Source organism: Phyllobates terribilis, unplaced genomic scaffold (genome assembly GCF_046119375.1).
Source record: "Phyllobates terribilis strain yellow unplaced genomic scaffold, ASM4611937v1 Scaffold_1__5_contigs__length_1240528914, whole genome shotgun sequence".
Lineage (NCBI taxonomy): Eukaryota > Metazoa > Chordata > Amphibia > Anura > Dendrobatidae > Phyllobates > Phyllobates terribilis.
The window spans coordinates 29,817,454-29,840,459 of NW_027362761.1; the positions used below are offsets into that span (position 1 = coordinate 29,817,454).

A 23,006-nucleotide genomic window follows, 5' to 3' on the forward strand; every position below is an offset into this window, starting at 1 on the left:
GACTGGTTGCTGTAGGGACAAAAGCTCTGCTACTTGCTGCCCACTGGAGCGTAAAGCATTAAAAGGATAGCAATACATTTACATAAATATGCTATTTCCCTATACAATACAATTGTCCAGGTCATGCATCTATAGAAATGTTTGTCCTAAGAACACTGAATTATGGATGAATTAGGTTTAATGGTGTCTTATGAGACATCACTGAAGATTTACCAGCTTCACAAAATCTGCACTTGTGGAAACATTTAGATGGTAAGAAAATGTCATTAACCAAAGTGAGAAGACACTTGAACATTATTTTCTCCAGTTTTATTATTAAATACAAGCTGGCCAATACTGATAAAATATACACCTAAAAACAGAACTAACCCAAAAGGACAGATGATCACCCTTTGTGGGTCCGTGCAGTAGAAGGAGAACCCAAGGAAGAGTGAGGCCATCAGTAGATAACCTCATAGACTGTGGCTTTCTTGTCACCGGAACCTGTGACAATGAACTGGTCATCAGTGGAAACATCACAGCTCAGAACAGATGAAGACTCTTTTGACTGCAAAGAAATAGAAATTGTATGGGAAGATGTGACATATCACAATGCAAAGATTTCACTTCTTACATCACATGAGCGATATCTATTGTAAATTCCACAATAGCTCAGAAACCGGCGAATCGCTCCACACAGTATACTGGCCCCAATAAAATGCCCCATGCAGGATGTCACCTCCCCTTCATATAATGCCCCATGCAGGATGTCTCCCCCCCCCCATCACAGGGAGCGCACAGCAGGAAGACAGCGGATCTGCGGGGGAGAGGTAAGTATCCGGCTGCCGGGGCCCCGAGCAAGTGGGGGGGGGGGGGGCGAAGGTGTGGGCGCTGGCACCACTTTCCTCTGCCAATAGCCCGGCGGGGTGCCCGACCGCGAGTGGGCCCCCCGCCTGCTCAGGGCTCCAGCACTTGCCCGGGTGCTGAAGTCGGCCCTGAGTGTACATATAGATTAATCCTATTCTTCAGTGTACCAACGTAGGCACAGATGGCAATGGATAATCCTCATCATAGATGTTTTACAGCAAAAACGTCTAGTAATGGAAGTAAGGGTGGAAAATGAAACGCTCTTAAGATAAATGGTGAACTGTGGGCCTAGTTTCTCGGATATAAACCGGGAGGATTTGTGCAGCCTCTCGCGTTCTTTAAAGGAAACATGGTATTAGACGACCAGCTGACCACGTACGATATAGATGCACCACATCCGCTGTTCTAGGATCTTACTCTAACTCAGAATGAGGGTTCAAGCATCTTCTCCCAGGATGTTAGTCATGTATCCCAATATGGCATACGGACAGAATTTGTCCAAATTGGACAATACCCAAATCAAAATTTTATAAAACACTGTATAAAAAGATTTTTCACTGTACTGCGCATAATACCATATAATGCATACAACATCTAACATAATACCAGCTCTTTGCTATATAAAACCATGACCAACACAAGCCCTAATAAGCGACTTGGAATTAGAATGGTTATTCTGCTTGTCTACAGAGTTGCAACAGTTCTTACAACCCATTGAAAGCAGAAGACATTAACTTTTACAGGTCACTCACCTGGAAAATGCTGGCTCCATACGGTGTCCGCCAGGCATTTAATAAATTGTCCTTGCCAGTACTTACAAACCATTTACCTGAAGAGACATAAGCACCAATGTTAAGTCCTCTCCTGAACTACAGTACTTGAGCTACACATTCTCATAGCAGCCAGATCTCCTGGGTTAGGAGATTTTGACACCAAGCAAAAACTTGGTGAAAGTTTGCTTGGTGGTTCTGATTCTTATATGAAGTACAGCAACCATGACGTGTGCTGGAACTAAGGAGACAGGTCAGAAGTTTTCTGCCTGGTAAGACAGGCCGTTAGAGCTTTACAACTATGTTTTTTTCCACAGCATACATAAAAGGTTATCAGTATAATACACTTCTAATTGGGAGCATTGGCCAAACTGCAGTAGAGAGAAAACCTGCCGTTCCTCACTGTCCTGTACCCATAATTCATCATGGCTTACTTGCCAAAAAGAACATGTTTGTAGATGAACACAATGGCCTTTAAAACAATCCAATTAACATCTAAAACTATTATATACACACACACACAAACACACAGTCCTCAGCATAAATAAGTACACCCCCATTGAAAACTACTACATCAAGTAATCTTCTAGCCATGGAATGAACATGTTGGCGACAGATGTTGCAATATATCTTTTTCTTCTCTTCAAGAACGATCTCTTTCAGAGCCGGGATGCTGGATGGAGATTGATGCTCAACTTGTCTGTTCAGTATTCCCCATATAACTTAATGTGTTTATAGTATACATTACGTTACAAACCTAGAATTGTACTGCTCAAGACAATCATCATTCAGGCAAGTGTCTGGTGACTATCTAAAGCCTCCCATACAGTACATAGATTAATTGTCAACTGAATGTGTGTGGCCAGCACACCTTTCACCCCGACCTCTGCACAAAGATGCATACTCAGCTGAATGAGCGTTTCAGTGGAAAGGAGATAAAACACTCCCAGGCGCTCCTGGCACAACATAGGCATTGGGCAAGTGGTGATTACCAAACCTTCAGTACTTACAACAGAAAAAAAAAAATCCCAGGAAAAAAGGGCAGCAATACGTCACAACACAAATGCACAACAGGGTGGAGTATAGGGATTGGCAAGGCAGTGAGGACCCTTGACGTGGGTAGCGAGCTTGTGTATTTCAGCCAAAATATCAACCAATATCTCCTGTACTATATACATCTTTTTGTTGCACATTTCTCCATTATGCAGGGTGCAAGCTGGGCAGTTTGGGGTGTCTGTCCTGTGGGGTGTACTTATATACTATATACATCTTTTTGTTGCACATTTCTCCATTATGCAGGGTGCAAGCTGGGCAGTTTGGGGTGTCTGTCCTGTGGGGTGTACTTATATACTATATACATCTTTTTGTTGCACATTTCTCCATTATGCAGGGTGCAGGCTGGGCAGTTTGGGGTGTCTGTCCTGTGGGGTGTACTTATGGTACCAGAAGGGCTGCTTGATGTACTTGTAGGGGCGTTGGTAATAGGCTGTTCTATGGACAGAGCTGCATCTCACGTAATGGTGACCTATGCAAGCCTTTGTGCATTTGTAATACTAGACAACCACCCCCGTTGGGTTTGTAAGTTCATTAGCATTTTGCAGTTGTGCTGCCCCCACCTTTATCATGGGGGCCTTTTGGGTCTTGTTCATATGCGTTGTGACATGGTAAGTATAGCGGCCTTTTTTCTGTGAGGCTTTTTTAAATCTAAGTCCTTTTTTCAGTCAAGTACTTACCACAGGAAGCAAACTGCAGAGACAGGACACAACTTTCATGAAGATGGAGCTGGTACTTATCAGGTTTAGAAACATGTAACACTTCAACATTGCTGCTCTCCATCCCCACAGCCAGCCACTCGCCTGTAGGACAGTAACCCAAGGAAAAGATCTGTATATTAAGAAAAGAAATAATGTTTACATATATCAAAGTCAAGTTGACACGTGCATGAAACTAAAAATCCTGCTCCACTTTAACACCAAGTCCACATAAGGCTTCTAATGACCCGATTCCATTAACTCCATCCAGTACCTGAGAGTTGAAGTCATGCTGCTGGAGCTGTCTGCCTTCTCTCAGGTCCCAACAACGAACTGTATTGTCCAGGCCACCAGTCCATAGTTTGGTACCATCATGAGAAATATCTATACAGCTGGCACCATCTGTGTGTCCTTGAAATTGCCTATAAATCAAGAGGTAAAACAAATACATTTTACATAAAAAGTTAGGGGGCACAAGACAATTCAATCACAATGGAAAGCCAAGTTCAGACAAATATACTATTTTATGGACTTGTCACAGCCTTGAATTGCAGACGTAACCGTTTCCGTGTACAGATCTACGCTCGTCCAGATAGTAGATCGCGCAAGACCTTTGTGCCATTCAACAAAACTGAAACTTGCCTAGACGGGACCTGAAAACGGACAAGACTAATGCATTGCTGCAATATCGCTCACATAGGAGATGGCGTAATGACTTAAACTGGTTCGCAAGCAGTCCGTTGTGTGCAAGGATCGAAATAACGTCTACCTGAATGTAACCTAAGACAAAGTGGCTCTAAGGATGAGAATGTGCTGAAAATTAATGCACTAGCAAAATAGTGACCAAATTGTCAAGCTATTGATTTTTTTTTACTCAAGTGTAGCAATTGTTAAGTTTTCAGGTCACCATTCAATGCAAGAGTAGCTAGACCTGCTCAGATCTATGTATAAAGCAGAAATTAAGCAAGGAGCCATGATTCCGTGTAACATACCTGACAAGTGTCTGGTTCTGCAAGTCCCATACTACAATATTGCCATCAGAGCAGCAGGAGAAACAGACTTTGGCATCTGGGCTAATGGCAAGGGCATAGCAAGCAGGAGCAGAAGAGGTGAGCTCTGCTTTTATCCTCGGAGTGGGTGATGCCAAGTCCCATATAGACAGAGTGCTGGCCTCGCCCCCAACAATAAGGCTGCGACCGTCTGGAAGGAGTTTACAGGAGCGGATATAGTTATCACGATTCTGTACAAGAGTAAAGCAAAATTCTACAAGTTAGATAGTGAACATTGTATGTATGTATGTATGTATGTATGTATGTATGTATGTATGTATGTATGTATGTATGTATATATATATATAAAAATAATAATAATTGCAGCCCTTTTCATAATTAGTGGTTACGTAGGTCTATCAAATATACATTTATCAATGCCATTTAAGATGAAACAATCCACCCTTGATCTGAAGGAATGGCTGCAGGTTTGTAGTGTGGACTCCGCAATGTGAATCTGCAGCAATTTGTTATTTAATAAATGAGAATAGGATATGTAAAACCTCAAAAGACAAAAAAAAGGAAAAAATGCAGAGGGAGAATTAGCTGTCACATTCGTACAGGAGAGTAGGTTGGAGTCTAAAGTAAACTGAACATTTTAGAAATTTGCACAACATACTGGACAGAAGAACCAGAACGATTCAGGAGAGCCTTACCAAGCAATCAAGCTGTGCCACAGGAGTCTTAGTGCCCGGTTGCCCAACATCCCACACTTTCACACAACCTTTGCCTCCAGTGTAGACATGACGTGTGGAGTTGCTTATAGTCACAGCACAGACCACTTCTCCGTGGCTTAATGTATGTAGTTGGCGAGCGTGACGGGGGATTCCAGAGCCTATTAGAGCATCTGGAGGAAAGGGGACAGGCTGCATCTGCCCATCTGCACTGACATGAAAGGAATAGGCTCTGCAAGAAATAAAAAAAGAGTGGGAAAGCAGAAGATGATGCACGTCTACTAAAAATATGAAAAGAAAAAAAATTCTAGAATTGATTCTTTAGATTAGAAGATATTAGGCTGTAAGGTTGTTAAACGTGCTAATCACAAACTCCGTGATTGTATGGTCAGAAAACAGATTGAGATTTGCAAAATATCCCTTTAAAACATGTACAATGTGGCAAAAAATAAAGCCCAACTTATGGTAGTGAGGAGCAAATAGCCAATGTCGGTTATAAGTCACCTTTAAGTGTCTGTGGCTTGTAGGTCACTTAGTTCAGCGTTAAAAGTAAACTGTGGTTTCTTAAAAGCATTATTGATCTAGAATATGTGGTGCCCATAGCTTAGGTTTCTGTCCTCACACACCAGAACTGTAAGATATGGCACAACACAAGGTAATGCTAGAGAGAAGTGTGAATGCACTGTACAATTTCATCTGGAGCGTCATCCCTTGTCTAGACCTAGTCATTAGCCTGCCCACACAATGCAGAAATGTGTATTCAACACACTTAATCCAGAATGACACGTAGCTAAGCTGACATGAGTATAGGAGTATAGCACAATGGTGAAGACATCCTGGATGTAATGCCACTTCCCATGCCGTGTCCTTATCCATACTGGAATTCTTACGAATAATCTAATAACTCAAAAGTACTCAAAGAACAAATTGACTAAACCGTATCAATAAAAATCATACAAGCTATTTTCATTTAATCACCTGCTTGCAAGATGATTAACTATTTGGGCCAAACAAATTACAAATAAGGGAAAATTGGGAATAAATGGTAAAAAAAAAAACAAAAAAAAAAAACACAACAACTCACGGCTTTCCAGATGTAGCTCCTGGAATAGCAGCCCCCAAACTCCGCATGTGTGCATGAGGGTCATAACCAACCTAGAGGGGTAATACAACAGTGAGTAAGACTACATCTAGCAATTATTCTATGTTCCAAGGGAAGGGGAAAAGCCACCTCACCATGCAATGCAAGACCAGTACAAGAACAGATGTGAAGGACTGAAATCAAATGTACAAATGAAAATCATGCAGCCACTTACTAAAGAAGATCTTCCATAAGTTCCCGCAGCAGCCCCATTGATCTGTGGAGACATGATGTGAAGACTAGCATAGGCCCCGGCTCCCTCTGCATTCACAGAAGGATGAGCAATACTAAACGCAGCTGGGTAGCCAGCCTGTGTTCCCAAGGGGGCCCGAAGTCCCAAGGCTGTGAAAGAATTTTAGATACAAATTACATTGGATACAAGGCTAGATGTGGGTGGCTGTGATCTTTTCCGCAAAAACCTTCACTTACCTAGAGGGTCAATAGCAGGTTTACTGGAGAGAGGTCGGAACTGAGATGCACTAGCACCACTAGGTCCAGGCGTGCTCATATCACTCTGAGAGTTCGGAGTGCTGGACTTCAGGCCTGGAGTCCCAGCCTTTTCTACTTGCTATAAAAGAAACCAATATTATCTACAGAAATTGGACTCGAATGATCAGTTACAACAATGTACGTTTTGTCCTTCCTGCAGAACACTAAACGTGCTACCTCCTCATACAAGCGAGGTCAGAATTCAAGTACCGTGGGAAGATCCTTGCTCCTGGATGGGGACACACTGCTGGATGAAGTCATAGAGTTTGGACTTGCTGGAGGTGGTTCCTTTCTTTGGAGGTTGGTTTTCTCTACCCCATTTTCTCGTGAGGAGTAGGAGTGAACACTATGAGGTGAAGCAGGATCCTAGGAGGACAAATCACACTTATTGTAGCTTCTACCATTTGCTTTTATGCTGAAGGATAGCTTAAAAAAAATTAACTTACTTCATCCACCACAAGATTGTCTTCACTACGGTCCGCATCACTACCCTGCAAGAAGTACAGCAGAGATGAAAGGCTGATCGAAGACTTGAAAAGCTACAGCGTGCCGCTTTGGGAAAAAGCTGGCTTGACTTCTGCTCATGTCATGACTTTCCATCCGCTTATCAGCACCAGCATTCGGTTCCTATGTTGCTGTAAAGATCATAGTAACATACAACCAAGACTCAAGACTTACATAATCCGTTCCAAAGTCTTTTTCCTCCGCTTTGCGTTTTTTGCTGCTGTTCAGGTAATCTGATAAGGTCCGCACACGCTCCCCATTTGGAAGAGTAACACAGCTCTGTTAAGGAATAAATGGATTCAACCCGAGTAGAACAACAAGTCCTGGGTCTCCACCCAAAACATTTACTACTCTAAGCAGCCAGATCACATTTACTTGTAGCAATGTAGACATTTTCTGAAAGAGCATCTGTTATATTACAAGATACTAAAAGGAGGAGTATGAAGTTTAATTTTTTTGACGTACAGGTTGTGTTCACGTTTTTTCACAGATAGAACTCGTCCCTATAATATTATATGAGGCTGCTCACATGTCAGTGTATTTTTTGGACCAAGTAGTCAGCTAAAAAAAATAAAATAATTAATAAATATATATATATATTTATTTATTAATAAAAATAATAATAATATTAATATTATAGGACTTCTTGATTTTGTGCCAAGTCACCAATCAAATTCGACAAAAGCAAGTCTATGGGTCCATGAAGAAGAAAAGAGAAAAAAACGGTCAGCACTCGGAAGCAATCTGTGTGCTGTTCATTTTTCACAGACTGTTTGAGAGGAGAAGCTTGAGAAAGTGTTTCTTATATGAAGAAAAAAAAAACCCCTGATGAAACACAAATGGAAGCTAATGAAACTCAGATTGCAAAAAAAAAAAAAAAAAAAAAAACCCCATACAAAAAAAAACCCACTGATGTGTGAATAAGCGACTTGCTCTCTAAATGCCAAGAGGGCGGCACAGGGTTCAGACCCCCAATTTGACATGCAGAGGACATTCTATAATGCTGTACACCGGCATTTTGGTGACAGATGCGCGTGAACGTGACCAGTAGACTGGCTGAGACACTGGAACACAATCGCCAAGTATGGGATCTGCTGGCCTGTATTCTGTTATTCAGAATTAGTATCGATTCCACCAAAACCCAATGTCTTACACAGTTCCAGCTTAATCAGGAGCCTAAAATGCAGGACCATGTTCCAGGGTTGGAATTTAGATCTCAGGAAGACCATGTTCTCCACATCCCCTCCATACACAAAAAGCCCACACAGTACAGCGTTATACTTACAGGCCCTGGGTCTCTGTCTGTCTCCATGGAAACGCATGAGAAGAGAAAAGGGAAAGATGTGGTTAATTTTTGTCAAGATTATTAATTTATCATCTTTCTTTCCCACTGAGAAATCTCACTGTTCCTTACAGATCTAGATCTCCCAATTTCTCCTGCAGACAGCCCCCAGCCCTGCAGATCTCCTTCCCCTCAGTAAAATAGCAGTCATCTCACATTCAAAGGGAAAAACAAAATGTAGATTTCCCTGTGCACCTCAAGTTTCTCTTTCATTTTGTTTTCCTTGCAAAATCATTTTTTGCAGTGCCCATTAATATTTCAGTGTCTGACTTGCAGCTCCATGGCGCTCGAACCTCGGGTTATGTACTGTATCCAGGCAGTGCACTGGAGATCTTACAGGGGCTGCCGATTGTCCAGCTGCATACAACTGGGGGACGGCATGTGTTCAGCCATACACGAGGAAAAACAGACAACCTCAAGACTCCATGCCAATCTACCAATCAAACGTGGCAAAAAACAATCATTAGAGGATAGCCTTAAAGGGGTCTTACAAAACCTGGCCAAAACGTATTCAACAATAATACACTATTACTTACCTGCCGAATCCCCTTCACTCCAGTCTGATAGCGAGCACGTGCCACACATCATTCCCGTCAACGACGCAGCTAATCACTAACATTGTATGGCACGTGACCACTGAAATCCCAGATTCACGTGGGACTTCAGCCAATGATGCACGACATGTCATCACTGCAGGACTACTGTGGACCAGCGGATCTCAACAATACATAATGGCCATCTCTTGATTTTATAACATTACCTACCCCTGTCCAAGTTTAAGGTTTGTAAAATACTGGAAAACCCCTTCAAAAATCACGACAAGTTACGAAACTATTCTTAGTAGAGAAATACAGAGAAAGTGCAATAAGGAAAATGTAGTCACTGTGCACAAGTGAGTATAAGCGGTATTACGTGAGCAAGAATTACCTCTGTGCTCGGCTTCCATCAGTCCCTCTTTTGCTGCCAGCTGAGACTGTAGGCCAAGGACACCAGAAAGGGCCAGCAGACTGGAGGCACTGGTGGCAGCAGCCAGGTTGTGCGACTGCAAACTAGATGGGTGAGGAGTTAGTGGAATAGGGGGTGCGTGGTGCGAGAGGTGCTGGGCTTGTAGCTGGTGCTGTTACCCACAATCAGTGGTTGTGGAGAGAACGTTACATGAAAAGAAATCATGGAGAAAAGCAAACAAAAAAAAAAAAACACAGATAAAGTTTAGGTATGAAATTCATGGTAAACACTGAAAATGGAAGTTATATTCGTTAATCCAAAAATTCTCAAGTTAGCTGCGTTCACATGTTGCATTTGTTTTTCTTTGCTTTTATTCATTCATTTTTTTAAATACAAGAAAAAAACAAACAAACAAACGCATCGTGGCCGCAATGTGTGAACACAGATGTAAGGCTAGAGACCAATTGTCAAGCAATCCCAACAGATCTACATTCAACAAGCATGCTTTTGACCAAATCAAAACACCACACAAAAATAAAGAGAAAACGTACCCCAATGGCTGCATTTAGCTCCGCCATTGTCACTTGTTTAGCTCGTTCCACGGCCTGGACAACTTGCTGTTGATGCTGAATTTTGGGCAAGAAAGGAAAAAAAAAAAACAACATAATATAATCAGGCCATATTAGGGTAAACTAACGTGTGGCAGAGTCACTGCATTATTCACCCTGGGTTAAACCTGCAGGGGTACCAAGAAGTGGCACATCCAGATGCTGCAGACATTTTCCTTGTGACAACATGAGAATGCTGCATTTTTTAAAATCTGGAGTATGTGCATTCTATAGGAGATTCTGTGGATTTTCACAGCAAATGTCACCATTTTTAGTGCAGCAAAGGTGAAAGCCATGATTGACCTCCCCTTAGGTTTAGGGAACAAAAAAAAAAAAAAAAAAAAAAGTATACAACCAATAAAAAAGACTTACCTCTTGAGACAGAAATGGCACCAACTGGGCACATATAACATTCAGACGTTTGGCGATTTCTGTCTAAAAGAAAATACAATATGTCTTAACATGGGTTGAACTAGACAATGAGAATACTAAAAAAAAAAAAAAAAAAAAAATATGAAAAAAAAAACCTTAAATTACTTTTAGTCCTTAAAATAGGTAGACCCTTTTACACCTCTAGTAATAACAGTTTTATACGTACAGTCGTGCCCTAAAGTTGTGAAACTCACAAATTTTGTTTGTCTGTTATTTCACAAGGTTTGCAGTTTTAGTTTTTATAGTGGCAATTTGCATTAAGTCTAAATTGTTATGAAGAGTGATCAGATGAAATGCAAGAAATTGCAGTCATTCCTTGCCATGAAAAGAAGCTTAAATAACAAGAACCCCACTTCAACTGAATTTTAGCCAGTCTACAAAATGACCTGCTTACATCATTTCAGCGATTTTCTCGTTCGCACAGGACAAAGTATTAACGAGAACAAAGTAGTAGACTGGATGCTATAAAAGGGTGTCAGTGCTTGAAATAATGGTCTTCTTCCGTTAACTATAGTTACCTCCATAGAAACACATGCAGCCATCATTGCTTTGCATCAAAAGTGCTTTACAGGCAAGGACATTGCAGAGTTTAAGACTGCCCCTAAATCAACCATTTAGGCCTCAGGGCACTCAAGAAAGAGTCCTGCAAGTGCCAAGACCCCCCCCCCCCCTTTTTTTTTTTTTTAAAGAGGATTCAGCTAGGTGATCGGTTCAATAACAGTGCAGAGCTCGCTTTTGAATGGCAGCAAACAGTGCTCAGTGAATCTGCACGCACAGCTAAGCGAAGGCTTTTCGAGGCGGTCCTGGTGTCAAGGAGTGGCATATATGCTACCCTTCAAGAAAAACATAAGGGATGGACTGACATTCTGCAGGAAGTACATGGATTTGGACTGTTAGGACTGGGGTAAAGTTATTTTCTATGATGAAGCTCTTTCAGTCTGTTTGGAACACCTGGAAGAATGACTGTCCGTAAAAGAAAACGTGAGGCCTACCATAAGCCATGAAATACTGTCCCAGCTGGATATTGTATCAGATGTATAAATAAAATAAATTTTAATAATATTCCATTAAAAATACCTGAGATATAGGAGCCAATTGACAACCACAATAATAAAGTGCATGTGCTCAAAAACCATTGCTCAAGATAAAAATTGGTTTGATCTCACCACTTGTAGTTCTTTTCTAAGAAGCAGCGGACCAGATGATTTGGAGCCAGACGCACTTACACATACAATGGGGTATAAAGAGTAACCCGTAAATCCTAGACTACCCTGTTGTGCCCCTGCATTGCTCCCGCCCAGTACCCAAGTTTGAGATTATTCAGGGTATAACCCTCCATGAGGGCATAGTAAGACCCATGTGAAAGTGTAATTCCTACTCGTTTCCTCCCCTATATAGATGATTCTTCAAGGGATAACGTAGAGAACAAATATTGATCCATTAAAGAGGGTAATGGTGCATAGGTCGGCGTCTGACGTCCTTTCTGGTCGGGCCGCCCAGATATAATAGAATTACACCCCCCCCCAAATCTACCATTTGGTTACCTGCCACTGTAGGAATCAATATTTGTTTACTTTCCTCCCCCGTATAGAGGATTCTTCAGGGAATAAACGAGTAGGGATTACACTTTTACATGGGTCTTACTATGCCCTCAAGGTGGGTTATACCCTGAATAGTCACAAACTTGGGGACGGACCTTGTTATGGCGGGAGCAACGCAGGGGCACGACAAGGTAGTCAAGGACTTACAGGTTACCCCTTATACCCCATTGTTTATGTAAGCGAGTCTGGCTACAAATCATCTGGTCCGCTGCTTCTTAGAAAAGAACTACAAGTGGTGAGATCAACCAATTTTTTATCTTGAGCAATGGTTTTTGAGCACATGCACTTTATTACTGTGGTTGTCAATTGGCTCCTAAATCTCAGGTATTTTTAATGGATTATTATTAAAAGTTATATTTTATTTATACATATGACACTCCCTGCTGGATATTCTATACTGAAAGAGCTTTCTGTCCTGGTTGGCTTTAACTGCCATACCTGTTGCTAAAATTTTTCTACCATGAGCCATGCCAACATTAATGCATCCTGAGGATGGTGCATGTGTAGGGTCGCTATTTCATCCAAGGGAGGCGGCTCACTCACAATTTGACCTAAGAACACTGCCATGAATAAAGAATAGTATCTAAAAATTTTCCAAGAGAAACTTCTCCAAACGATCCATAAGGAATTTAGTTATGAACAATGCGTTTTTTTCAGCATGATCGAGCACCATGACACACGGCAAAAGTGATCACCAAGTGGCTTGGTGAACAAAACATTTAAAATCTTGGGTCCATCGCCAGAAACTCCCCAGATTTTAATCTCATTGAGAATCTGTGGTCAATGCTCAAACTGCGTGGATAAGAAAAAAACAAAAAACACAAATTGTGATAAACTACAAGGACTGACTAAGCAAAGGTCAGGGTTTGTAGAAAAAGGAGATGTGTAAAATCTAATGAAATACTTATAATTGTACTCAGTAACCATAAAAACATCTGACTCAAAGTTCTAAAATCACTGAAGCAGCAAACTAAAAAACCAAAAATGGGTCAGTCAAAACTTTTGGCCACAATTGTACAATCAGAAATATAGCAAGACCCTTCTCCCAAGAAACAGTGATATAAGATGTATGAAATCTGCATCACTTACACAAGGCATATATAGCACCCCAATAAGTAGTCTTTACACCATGATGCTTGTATCCAAAAAGACTAGAAGCCTTACCCCGACATTAGAGGCCTCTATACATAATAGGTAACGCCTTTGCCCATTCTAACAATATTCATCTCCACATTAAAGTACTTATCACAGAATCGTCCAAATTACAGCAGATGTGAGATAGGGAAAAGCAAGGGGGTGGGAGACCCCTATCTGGGTGAGGGAACCATTATGTGAAGGACACACGAGAGGACACCACAATACACAAACGTCTTTCCCTGTTGTCTTAATGGCACCACTGCCAGGACTGAGTGAGTACGGCAGGGAAGAAGCTGCCTCGAGGGGCTGTGATGGATTTTACTTCCGTGCAGAGAGAGGAGGGCCTGGCTCATTAATGTGCAATTTACTGCTGCTTTAACTCACACAGCATGAGGAATGAATAAGCTGCTACCACAGCGAGGAAAGGAGGGAGAACATGATGAAGGAAGGAGTGGGAGGAAGAAACAACACAAACAAACAGGTGTGGTTCATGGCAAGGCAAATGACAAGTGCAAAAGGAAAAAGAAATGGAGAAAGCTGGGGATCCTAGAAGAACCAGATAACGCTGAGGATCCTAGAAGAAGGTATTCAAGAAAATACAGGATGGCTCAAAGCCATAACAGTCACGAGGATGAGTAGGGATTTACCTGTTTGTGCATTTCAATATTCAGCCCGTAGGACATTTCATAATACTGCAGGAAATCAGAAAGATAAATATTAATAATACAGTTACATAACATAGCCCTAATTGTGGATACACTAGTTCAGACAATTGTATAGTAGGCTTATTTTCTTGATCGAATTATGGTCGCAATTCCTGGCCCAACTGCATGTCTTTGGACCACAACTTACAGCATCATGTTTGCCTATGATGAAGTTGGGGCCATGACGTCAGGTTGGGAATTGCAGCTCCAAGACTATAAAGTGATCCGAATTAGCCTTTAAAAAGAATACTTTTTTCCTGTAGCCTAGCGTTTGAAACATGTGCAAACTCCTCTCCAAAGCTTCCAATCTAGTGGGCAAGTGAAGAGCCCATCCGAAGCCCAGAAACAGTGAGCCCTGGCCTCGATTCCTAAGAGATAGGACACTTCTTATTACACAGCAGCCAGGGAAGCATGCCATGTGGCAATCCCTTCAGCCTTTAGAACAGGCAACAGATAGAAGGTTTGCCAACACTTTGTAGGCACAATTGTGCCAACTAAATGGTTTCCCAAACTCATCACGCTGAGAATATCGCAACAGGAGTTAGTGAACTAAACGAAAAGGGAACGGCTACACGAAGAGCAGCAATCCTATGCATTTTTAAGGGTTTCTTCTGCTTGCATCCTTGGGAGGCAGAAGTAGTGACTGCCTGCAGCCACCTACATGACAGAACAGCAAAACTGCAAGTGTAAAAAGAAGCATACTGGGTTTTGCTTCCTCATCTTTTCAACCATAATCAGCAGCATAGTCATTTCTAGAGAACGGAGGTATGTGGTTTTGGGGGGCTGGGAGGGAGAAGATCTTAGAGCTTCATAATAAACGTAGTGCAAAGAGAAGAAAATAAGCATTATATACTGTGTCTAGTGCGTATGTTCAGCCAAGACCCATACAGTCATTATTTGTGGGTCCTATAAATAAATTGTAAAATAGGGCACTAAGGCTATGTGCCCACGTTGCAGAAATGAAGCGGAAAATTTGCGCTTCATTTCCGCATGTCTTTTCCCGGAAAAACGCATGCGGGATTTCGCAAGCGTTTATCGCGCGTTTTCGCCATGCGGAATTTCCTTGCGTTTTTTAATGCATTGAAAAGGCAATTCCGCTTGCGGAAACGCAAAATTGACATGCTGCGGATTTTTGTTCACATAAAAAACGCTGCAAAAAAATCCGCAGCATGGGCATAGAACTTGTGGATTCTCATTGGGGACCATGGGGTGCGGAAGAACAAGCATTTTACAAGCGTTTCCGCTGCGGAAATTCCGCATCAAATACACTTGTAAAACGCTACGTGGGCACATACCCTAACACTCCTGGCTCACCACCATCCTGAGGAAGGAGCCTATGAGGCCTCTGACATACATCAGTCATACTTGCACTCACCATGACATAATGCCTCTGGATCTCTGTCTTTTCAGTCGCTAGCTTCTCACACTCCATCTTTAAACTTCAGGCAATGAAAGAAGAACAGACGCATCAGTATAAAGCATCAGAAGGCTAGTTTAGTAACACCTGGCAGTAATATGGTAAGGTATTACGCCCTAAACACTCTGCTCCCCTGCAGGCTGTGAACCAAACTTGGAGCGCCATATTATTATACAGTGATCTAGGGAGAACCTTGCGAATTTTGGACGCTTGGGAAATATCAATGACTTTTCAGTACAATTGTAATACTGCACTTCGAAGCTTGTCTGATATGGAAGGGGTTGTCTACTACTTTTATATTGATGACCTATCCTTAGTCACCGCCACAGATCGGTTGTTCTCCCTACCAATGTAAATGGTGAACAGGGCCGACCACCACAGCTCCTTACACTGTTCACTGGCTGCTGCCAGACCAGTTTCCATTGAATAGGATAGGAATGATTTACAGAACCCAACATCATCCACTAAACAGTAGTGATATTCATAGTGATAACAGGCAGTCCTCCACCAATCTTGTATTGATGAACAAACCCAAGGATAGGTCACACCAACATAGTAATAAAAAAAAAAAAAAAAAAAGAAGCTTTTAATGATTTTTTTTCCCCCCAAATAAAAGCAAATTCAGCATTAAAGTAGCCCATGTTCATGGAGTGCAATGACTTACAATATTCCAAAGTCCTTTTTAAGTGTATTTTAACCCGAGTCCACTCCATAGGCAGTAGGTATCGACTGTGGTATACAACCTGCAACTTCCACAATCTAAGGGCTCATTCAGACATCTGATTTTCTCACATGAGTGCCATCCGTGGTTTTCACAGATAGTCCACGGGGCCATGCATGTCTGATTTTCTGTGAATTGAGCTTGGCCTGTGCAAAATCGCAGAAACATGTCCGACTTTGACCCAAGGGAATATAATATATTCATTTTACTCAGACCATACTATAATCAAAGTCATCGGTCCATTTTTCTCGTACGTGAAAAAAAAAAATGGATGTCTAAGATTCCCAAGACTGCTCTGAGCTCAGCATCTTAGCAGTTATGGAACATTTACACCAGCAGATAATCGCCTTGCCTGCTCCAGATTATCTGACGGTGTAAACTTTACCAATGATCACCTAATACTGCATCCAGTTATTACCTAATAACTGGATGCAGTATGAGGACAGAACAGTCAAACTATCGATAGTTTATCCCCATCATTATTTAAACAGGCCAGTAAGCAAAAACACAGTATGGTCAATTGTAGGTGACTGCAGACTTCAGAAACCACAAGTTCAGAGGTACAGCAAATCGCATGCTGTCAGGATTCTCCGTTGTTGCAGTTGAGAGAAGTTGGTCATGTAAGCAAGGGATCTGCATACATGCAGTCACGTGCAAACTAGACTTGTAAGGCATCACTCAATACAAGTGAGCTTAGCGAAGTCGCACACATCTAGTCAGAATGGGGCCGGAAGTATGCAAACTGCACAACTGTGGTCACGTTACCGCCAGCTCTCACCTGCAACAATGGAAAATCCTGACAGCGTGTGATGTGCACGCATTATTAGGATTCGGAAGTCTGAAGTCACACACAGCGACTGCAGACTATCAGAAGACTGGACAACAATCAGCCTGTCTAAATGTACCATTACACACACACACACACAAAAGTAAAATTAAAACAGTTTAAGAAAAAAAACAAAGTTGAAATCAAATAACTTCGTAAAACCTGAAAACAAATGTGTAAAAATTTAGCATAGCTGTAACTGTATCGAATGAAGATGGTAAGAATATAAAAAAAAACAAAAAAAAAAACACAATTGACAGCATTCTATGGCTAAAGTCCAGTAGGTTTATCCATACATTGCTCTACTTGTACTGTATGTAATGTGATTAGCATGAGGTTTTCAGTTACCAGGAAGCAGTGCATTGTGGGCGTTCAGATGACAGTCACACAGAGCAGTAAGACTATGGCTGGCCCAGTAATTAGGAATACTGGGCATACCTAGGGACCGGTGCTGGGCCTTACCTGTGGTACTGACTTTGTAGGAACTGAAACTCCTCCTTAATACGATCCAAGGTCTCGGGGTAGGTGAGTTTGAGGCTTTGAGGAGGCCCTGAAGCTGCTCCAGCTGCCACTGATGCTTGCAAGTGCGCCTGGAGAAAAAGATTAAAACAGAATCTGTGTATATGCTGCAATGCCAGAGAAACATCACTGAACATCGTGGATCAGTCTACCCATTGTAGTGTCAGTCTAAGTAGGCAGAAAGCAGAAAACACATTTCTAAGCGCACTGGTTACTACCAGGCTCCCACTCTGCTTGCATACAGTGCATGAAGTCTTAGTGTGACACCGAGGACCTATCTTTAGTGCCAATATTAGATTGATGGAGGTCTAGGACCCACACGATCAGGTGCTCGCTCTGGCAGCGGCTGCATGTATGTAGCACCACCATCGTCAGACTGTGTAGTGTCCGCTTCCAGGCACTGCAGATCAGCTGCTATTTCCATGAAATCAGCTGATTTACAGTATCTGCTCTGTTCCATTTAACATGCCACAGAAGAAAAGGTCCATGTTTCAAGAGGAGACTATTCTAGAGGATCATGGTAGTGACATTAGGAACATATTATATTGTTCATAGTCTAAGATGCTTAAAAAGGAACTTGTCACCTGATTCATGGTGCCAAGCCGCAGCCTGGTTGAACACACGCACACAATATATTATATTATAATATATATACACATTAATTATATTATAATATATATATATACACACATATATTAATTATATTATAATATATATACACATATTAATTATATTATATTATATTATATTATAATATACAGTACAGACCAAAAGTTTGGACACGCCTTCTCATTTAGAGATTTTTCTGTATTTTCATGACTATGAAAATTGTACATTCACACTGAAGGCATCAAACTATGAATTAACACATGTGGAATTATATACTTAACAAAAAAGTGTGAAACAACTGAAAATATGTCTTATATTCTAGGTTCTTCAAAGTAGCCACCTTTTGCTTTGATGACTGCTTTGCACACTCTTGGCATTCTCTTGATGAGCTTCAAGAGGTAGTCACCGGAAATGGTCTTCCAACAATCTTGAAGGAGTTCCCAGAGATGCTTAGCACTTGTTGGCCCTTTTGCCTTCACTCTGCGGTCCAGCTCACCCCAAACCATCTCGATTGGGTTCATGTCTGGTAACTGTGGAGGCCAGGTCATCTGGCGTAGCACCCCATCACTCTCCTTCTTGGTCAAATAGCCCTTACACAGCCTGGAGGTGTGTTTGGGGTCATTGTCCTGTTGAAAAATAAATGATGGTCCAACTAAACGCAAACCGGATGGAATAGCATGCTGCTGCAAGATGCTGTGGTAGCCATGCTGGTTCAGTATGCCTTCAATTTTGAATAAATCCCCAACAGTGTCACCAGCAAAGCACCCCCACACCATCACACCTCCTCCTCCATGCTTCACGGTGGGAATCAGGCATGTAGAGTCCATCCGTTCACCTTTTCGGCGTCGCACAAAGACAGTGGTTGGAACCAAAGATCTCAAATTTGGACTCCTCAGACCAAAGCACAGATTTCCACTGGTCTAATGTCCATTCCTTGTGTTCTTTAGCCCAAACAAGTCTCTTCTGCATGTTGCCTGTCCTTAGCTGTGGTTTCCTAGCAGCTATTTTACCATGAAGGCCTGCTGCACAAAGTCTCCTCTTAACAGTTGTTGTAGAGATGTGTCTGCTGCTAGAACTCTGAGTGGCATTGACCTGGTCTCTAATCTGAGCTGCTGTTAACCTGCGATTTCTGAGGCTGGTGACTCGGATAAACTTATCCTCAGAAGCAGAGGTGACTCTTGGTCTTCCTTTCCTGGGGCGGTCCTCATGTCAGCCAGTTTCTTTGTAGCGCTTGATGGTTTTTGCAACTGCACTTGGGGACAGTTTCAAAGATTGCCCAATTTTTCGCACTGACTGACCTTCATTTCTTAAAGTAATGATGGCCACTCGTTTTTCTTTACTTAGAATTTGTATTATGGCAAGAAAAAAGCAGCTAACAGTCTATTCAGTAGGACTATCAGCTGTGTATCCACCTGACTTCTGCACAACACAACCCCATTTATAAGGCAAAAAATCCCACTTATTAAACCTGAAAGGGCACACCTGTGAAGTGAAAACCATTTCCGGTGACTACCTCTTGAAGCTCATCAAGAGAATGCCGAGAGTGTGCAAAGCAGTCATCAAAGCAAAAGGTGGCTACTTTGAAGAACCAAGAATATAAGACATATTTTCAGTTGTTTCACACTTTTTTGTTAAGTATATAATTCCACATGTGTGAATTCATAGTTTTGATGCCTTCAGTGTGAATGTACAATTTTTATAGTCATGAAAATACAGAAAAATCTTTAAATGAGAAGGTGTGTCCAAACTTTGTCTGTACTGTATATACACATATTAAATATATATATATATATATATATATATATATATATATATATATATATATATACACATATATATATATATACATACATACATACATACACACACACACATTAATTATAATATATACATACATACATACATACAGTGCCTACAAGTAGTATTCAACCCCCTGCAGATTTAGCTGGTTGACACATGCGGAATTAACTTGGCATTGTGACATTTGTACTGTAGATCAGCCTGGAAGTGGGAAATGCACTGCAGCAAATTTTGTTTTTGTTTTTTTTTAAAACGTTAACAGTTAATTCAGAGTGTCATTTATTATTCAACCCCTCAAACCACATGAATTCTGTTTGGTCCCCCTAAAGTATTAAGAAGTAGTTCAGGCACCAAGAATAATGAGCTTCACATGTGTGGATTAAAGATCTCTTTTGCCAGCCTTTTCTGACTATTTAAGACCCTCCCCAAACTTGTGAACAGCACTCAGACATGGTCAACATGGGAAAGACAAAGGAGCATTCCAAGGCCATCAGAGACAAGATCGTGGAGGGTCACAAGGCTGGCAAGGGGTACAAAACCCTTTCCAAGGAGTTGGGCCTACCTGTCTCCACTGTTGGGAGCATCATCCGTAAGTGGAAGGCTTATGGAACTACTGTTAGCCTTCCACGGCCTGGACAGCCTTTGAAAGTGTCCTCCCGTGCCGAGGCCAGGCTTGTCCGAAGAGTCAAGGCTAACCCAAGGACAACAAGGAAGGAGCTCCGGGAAGATCTCATGGCAGTGGGGACATTGGTTTCAGTCAATACCATAAGTAAGGTACTCCACCGCAATGGTCTCCATTCCAGACGAGCCCGTAAGGTACCTTTACTTTCAAAGCGTCATGTCAAGGCTCATCTAGAGTTTGCTCATGATCACTTGGAGGACTCTGAGACAGACTGGTTCAGGGTTCTATGGTCTGATGAGACCAAGATCGAGATCTTTGGTGCCAACCACACACGTGACGTTTGGAGACTGGATGGCACTGCATACGACCCCAAGACTACCAACCCTACAGTCAAGCATGGTGGTGGCAGCATCATGCTGTGGGGCTGTTTCTCAGCCAAGGGGCCTGGCCATCTGGTCCGCATCCATGGGAAGATGGATAGCACGGCCTACCTGGAGATTTTGGCCAAGAACCTCTGCTCCTCCATCAAGGATCTTAAGATGGGTCGTAATTTCATCTTCCAACAAGACAACGACCCAAAGCACACAGCCAAGAAAACCAAGGCCTGGTTCAAGAGGGAAAAAGTCAAGGTGTTGGAGTGGCCTAGTCAGTCTCCTGACCTTAACCCAATTGAAAACTTGTGGAAGGAGCTCAAGAATAAAGTCCACATGAGACACCCAAAGAACCTAGATAACTTGGAGAAGATCTACATGGAGGAGTGGGCCAAGATAACTCCACAGACCTGTGCCGGCCTGATCAGGTCTTATAAAAGACGATTATTAGCTGTAATTGCAAACAAGGGTTATTCCACAAAATATTAAACATAGGGGTTGAATAATAATTGACCCACACTTTTATGTTTAAAATTTAATAAAATTCAACTGAGCAACATAACTTTTTGGTTTGTAAGATTTATGCTTCTGCTCATAAAACCTACTCTCGTTTGCAGTTTGAAGGCTCTAACTTATTTGCATCTTATCAAACCAGCTAAATCTGCAGGGGGTTGAATACTACTTGTAGGCACTGTATATAATATATACATATATCACACTGGCATTTCAGAGAAGGTAAGCTTTAATGATCCAGACTAGTCCAGCGCCATACCTGGCCAGCCACTCCCAGAGCTCCGGCAGGTGACTGACAGGTCTCTCCCCATCTACACATAAGGGAAAGACCTGTCAATCACCTCTAGCTATGCAATCTATACTTTATTTACTCAGAAACGCTTCAGCATTTTAGGCAAAAATATACATGGCAAGGCTCAGATTCAAGCTGCCCGCATTTGGGTAGCTTGAATTAGATGACCGGTTTTCTTTAAATGCAAATCGATCAACAGATTTTGCTACCCCATCTGAAAGTAGTACGAGGTAGGGGTAGAGACCCCAATTTCATTGACGTGTCACTTACTGGCTGCTTGCTGCAGTTTTGATAAAAATCACTGTTCTCTCTGCTGCAGATCTACGTGCAACTCCGCCGCCGATTGGCAGCTTACCGTGTACACTGTGCATAGGCAGAAAGCTACCAAACAGTGGTGGGGATGGGATTATACAGAACTCATGTATATGGCAGCAGGTTTACTTAGTCCTCTAGTGATAGCATCGCTGTTTTATCAGCAGGAGATTATTAAAACTGCTGCAAGCAGTAAGTGACATCGCTTGAATCTGGGTCTCTGTCTCTACATTATGTTACTCTCAAATTAGGTCGCAAAATCCTGGTGACAGATTCCTTTTAAAATAAAGAAGGTGGCTGTAGCATTCAGAAAAAAAACAACAACTTGGTACTACAGGGTCGCTGGTCTTGGGAGTACTTTTATCTTATATGGGGACATCACTGCTAGCATCAGAGAATTAAAAAATACTGTGGCACACCCATACATTAAGCTAAAAGACAATATAATATAATATAAGCCAAAATTTATAGGTGTACAGACTTCCAGACTGACGGGATTCGTGCAGCTTAGCACAACGGAGAGAAGCAACAATCACACTGTCAGGGATATGACAGCATTAGCGCTATTTACACCATTTCCATAACCTCAAACGTACAAGGCATTGCCCAGCTAAACACAATTACACAACACATCAAAAATAAGCAGGACGGCACTATACACAAGCGAAAACGCCTCGATAAGAGGCATTAGTGGGATTTTCTGATGGTCATACCTCAAACCAATGGCAGCATACAACCAGTGTATGGTGCCGCTCAGTATCCATCTACCCTCTTCAGCAGTTGCACTACATTTTTTTTGATAAAGGGCAATGTCAGAGCAGAATGAGAGAAATTGGCAACATGACAGTTTTCATGCCCAAAAAATAGGTGTGTTGTCACACATGGAAACAAAGTAACCACATCCAACATACATACCTACTTTGTTCCTTTATGGAACCCAAGATAAAGACAAAATGAGCAAACACCCTGTAATAAGGAGGGCTGTGGAGTAGGAGTCAGTATAAAACGGAC

General features: G+C 41.8%; 1 protein-coding gene across 3 annotated transcripts in view; it reads right to left on the reverse strand.

Moving 5' to 3' along the window:
* Nucleotides 1-294: 294 nt before the first annotated feature.
* LOC141179821 (transducin-like enhancer protein 1) overlaps nt 295-23,006 on the reverse strand; it is a 35,544-nt gene continuing 12,832 nt past the window's right edge. For 2 of the 3 annotated variants that reach the window (XM_073660648.1, XM_073660646.1), the window contains exons 3-21: nt 17,420-17,547; nt 15,369-15,432; nt 13,937-13,981; nt 10,492-10,554; nt 10,063-10,137; nt 9,494-9,683; nt 8,510-8,526; nt 7,399-7,503; nt 7,167-7,211; nt 6,931-7,086; nt 6,661-6,799; nt 6,407-6,573; nt 6,175-6,245; nt 5,073-5,322; nt 4,360-4,607; nt 3,642-3,789; nt 3,350-3,500; nt 1,599-1,675; nt 295-547 (exon numbers count right to left, since the gene is read on the reverse strand). In XM_073660648.1, the coding sequence (XP_073516749.1) occupies nt 440-547; nt 1,599-1,675; nt 3,350-3,500; nt 3,642-3,789; nt 4,360-4,607; nt 5,073-5,322; nt 6,175-6,245; nt 6,407-6,573; nt 6,661-6,799; nt 6,931-7,086; nt 7,167-7,211; nt 7,399-7,503; nt 8,510-8,526; nt 9,494-9,683; nt 10,063-10,137; nt 10,492-10,554; nt 13,937-13,981; nt 15,369-15,432; nt 17,420-17,547 (2,247 nt within the window). In that variant the 3' untranslated portion in view covers nt 295-439. Of the gene's footprint in view, nt 548-1,598; nt 1,676-3,349; nt 3,501-3,641; nt 3,790-4,359; nt 4,608-5,072; nt 5,323-6,174; nt 6,246-6,406; nt 6,574-6,660; nt 6,800-6,930; nt 7,087-7,166; nt 7,212-7,398; nt 7,504-8,509; nt 8,527-9,493; nt 9,684-10,062; nt 10,138-10,491; nt 10,555-13,936; nt 13,982-15,368; nt 15,433-16,074; nt 16,278-17,419; nt 17,548-23,006 lie in introns of those variants that run through there. The other variant, XM_073660647.1, reaches the window with a different exon arrangement.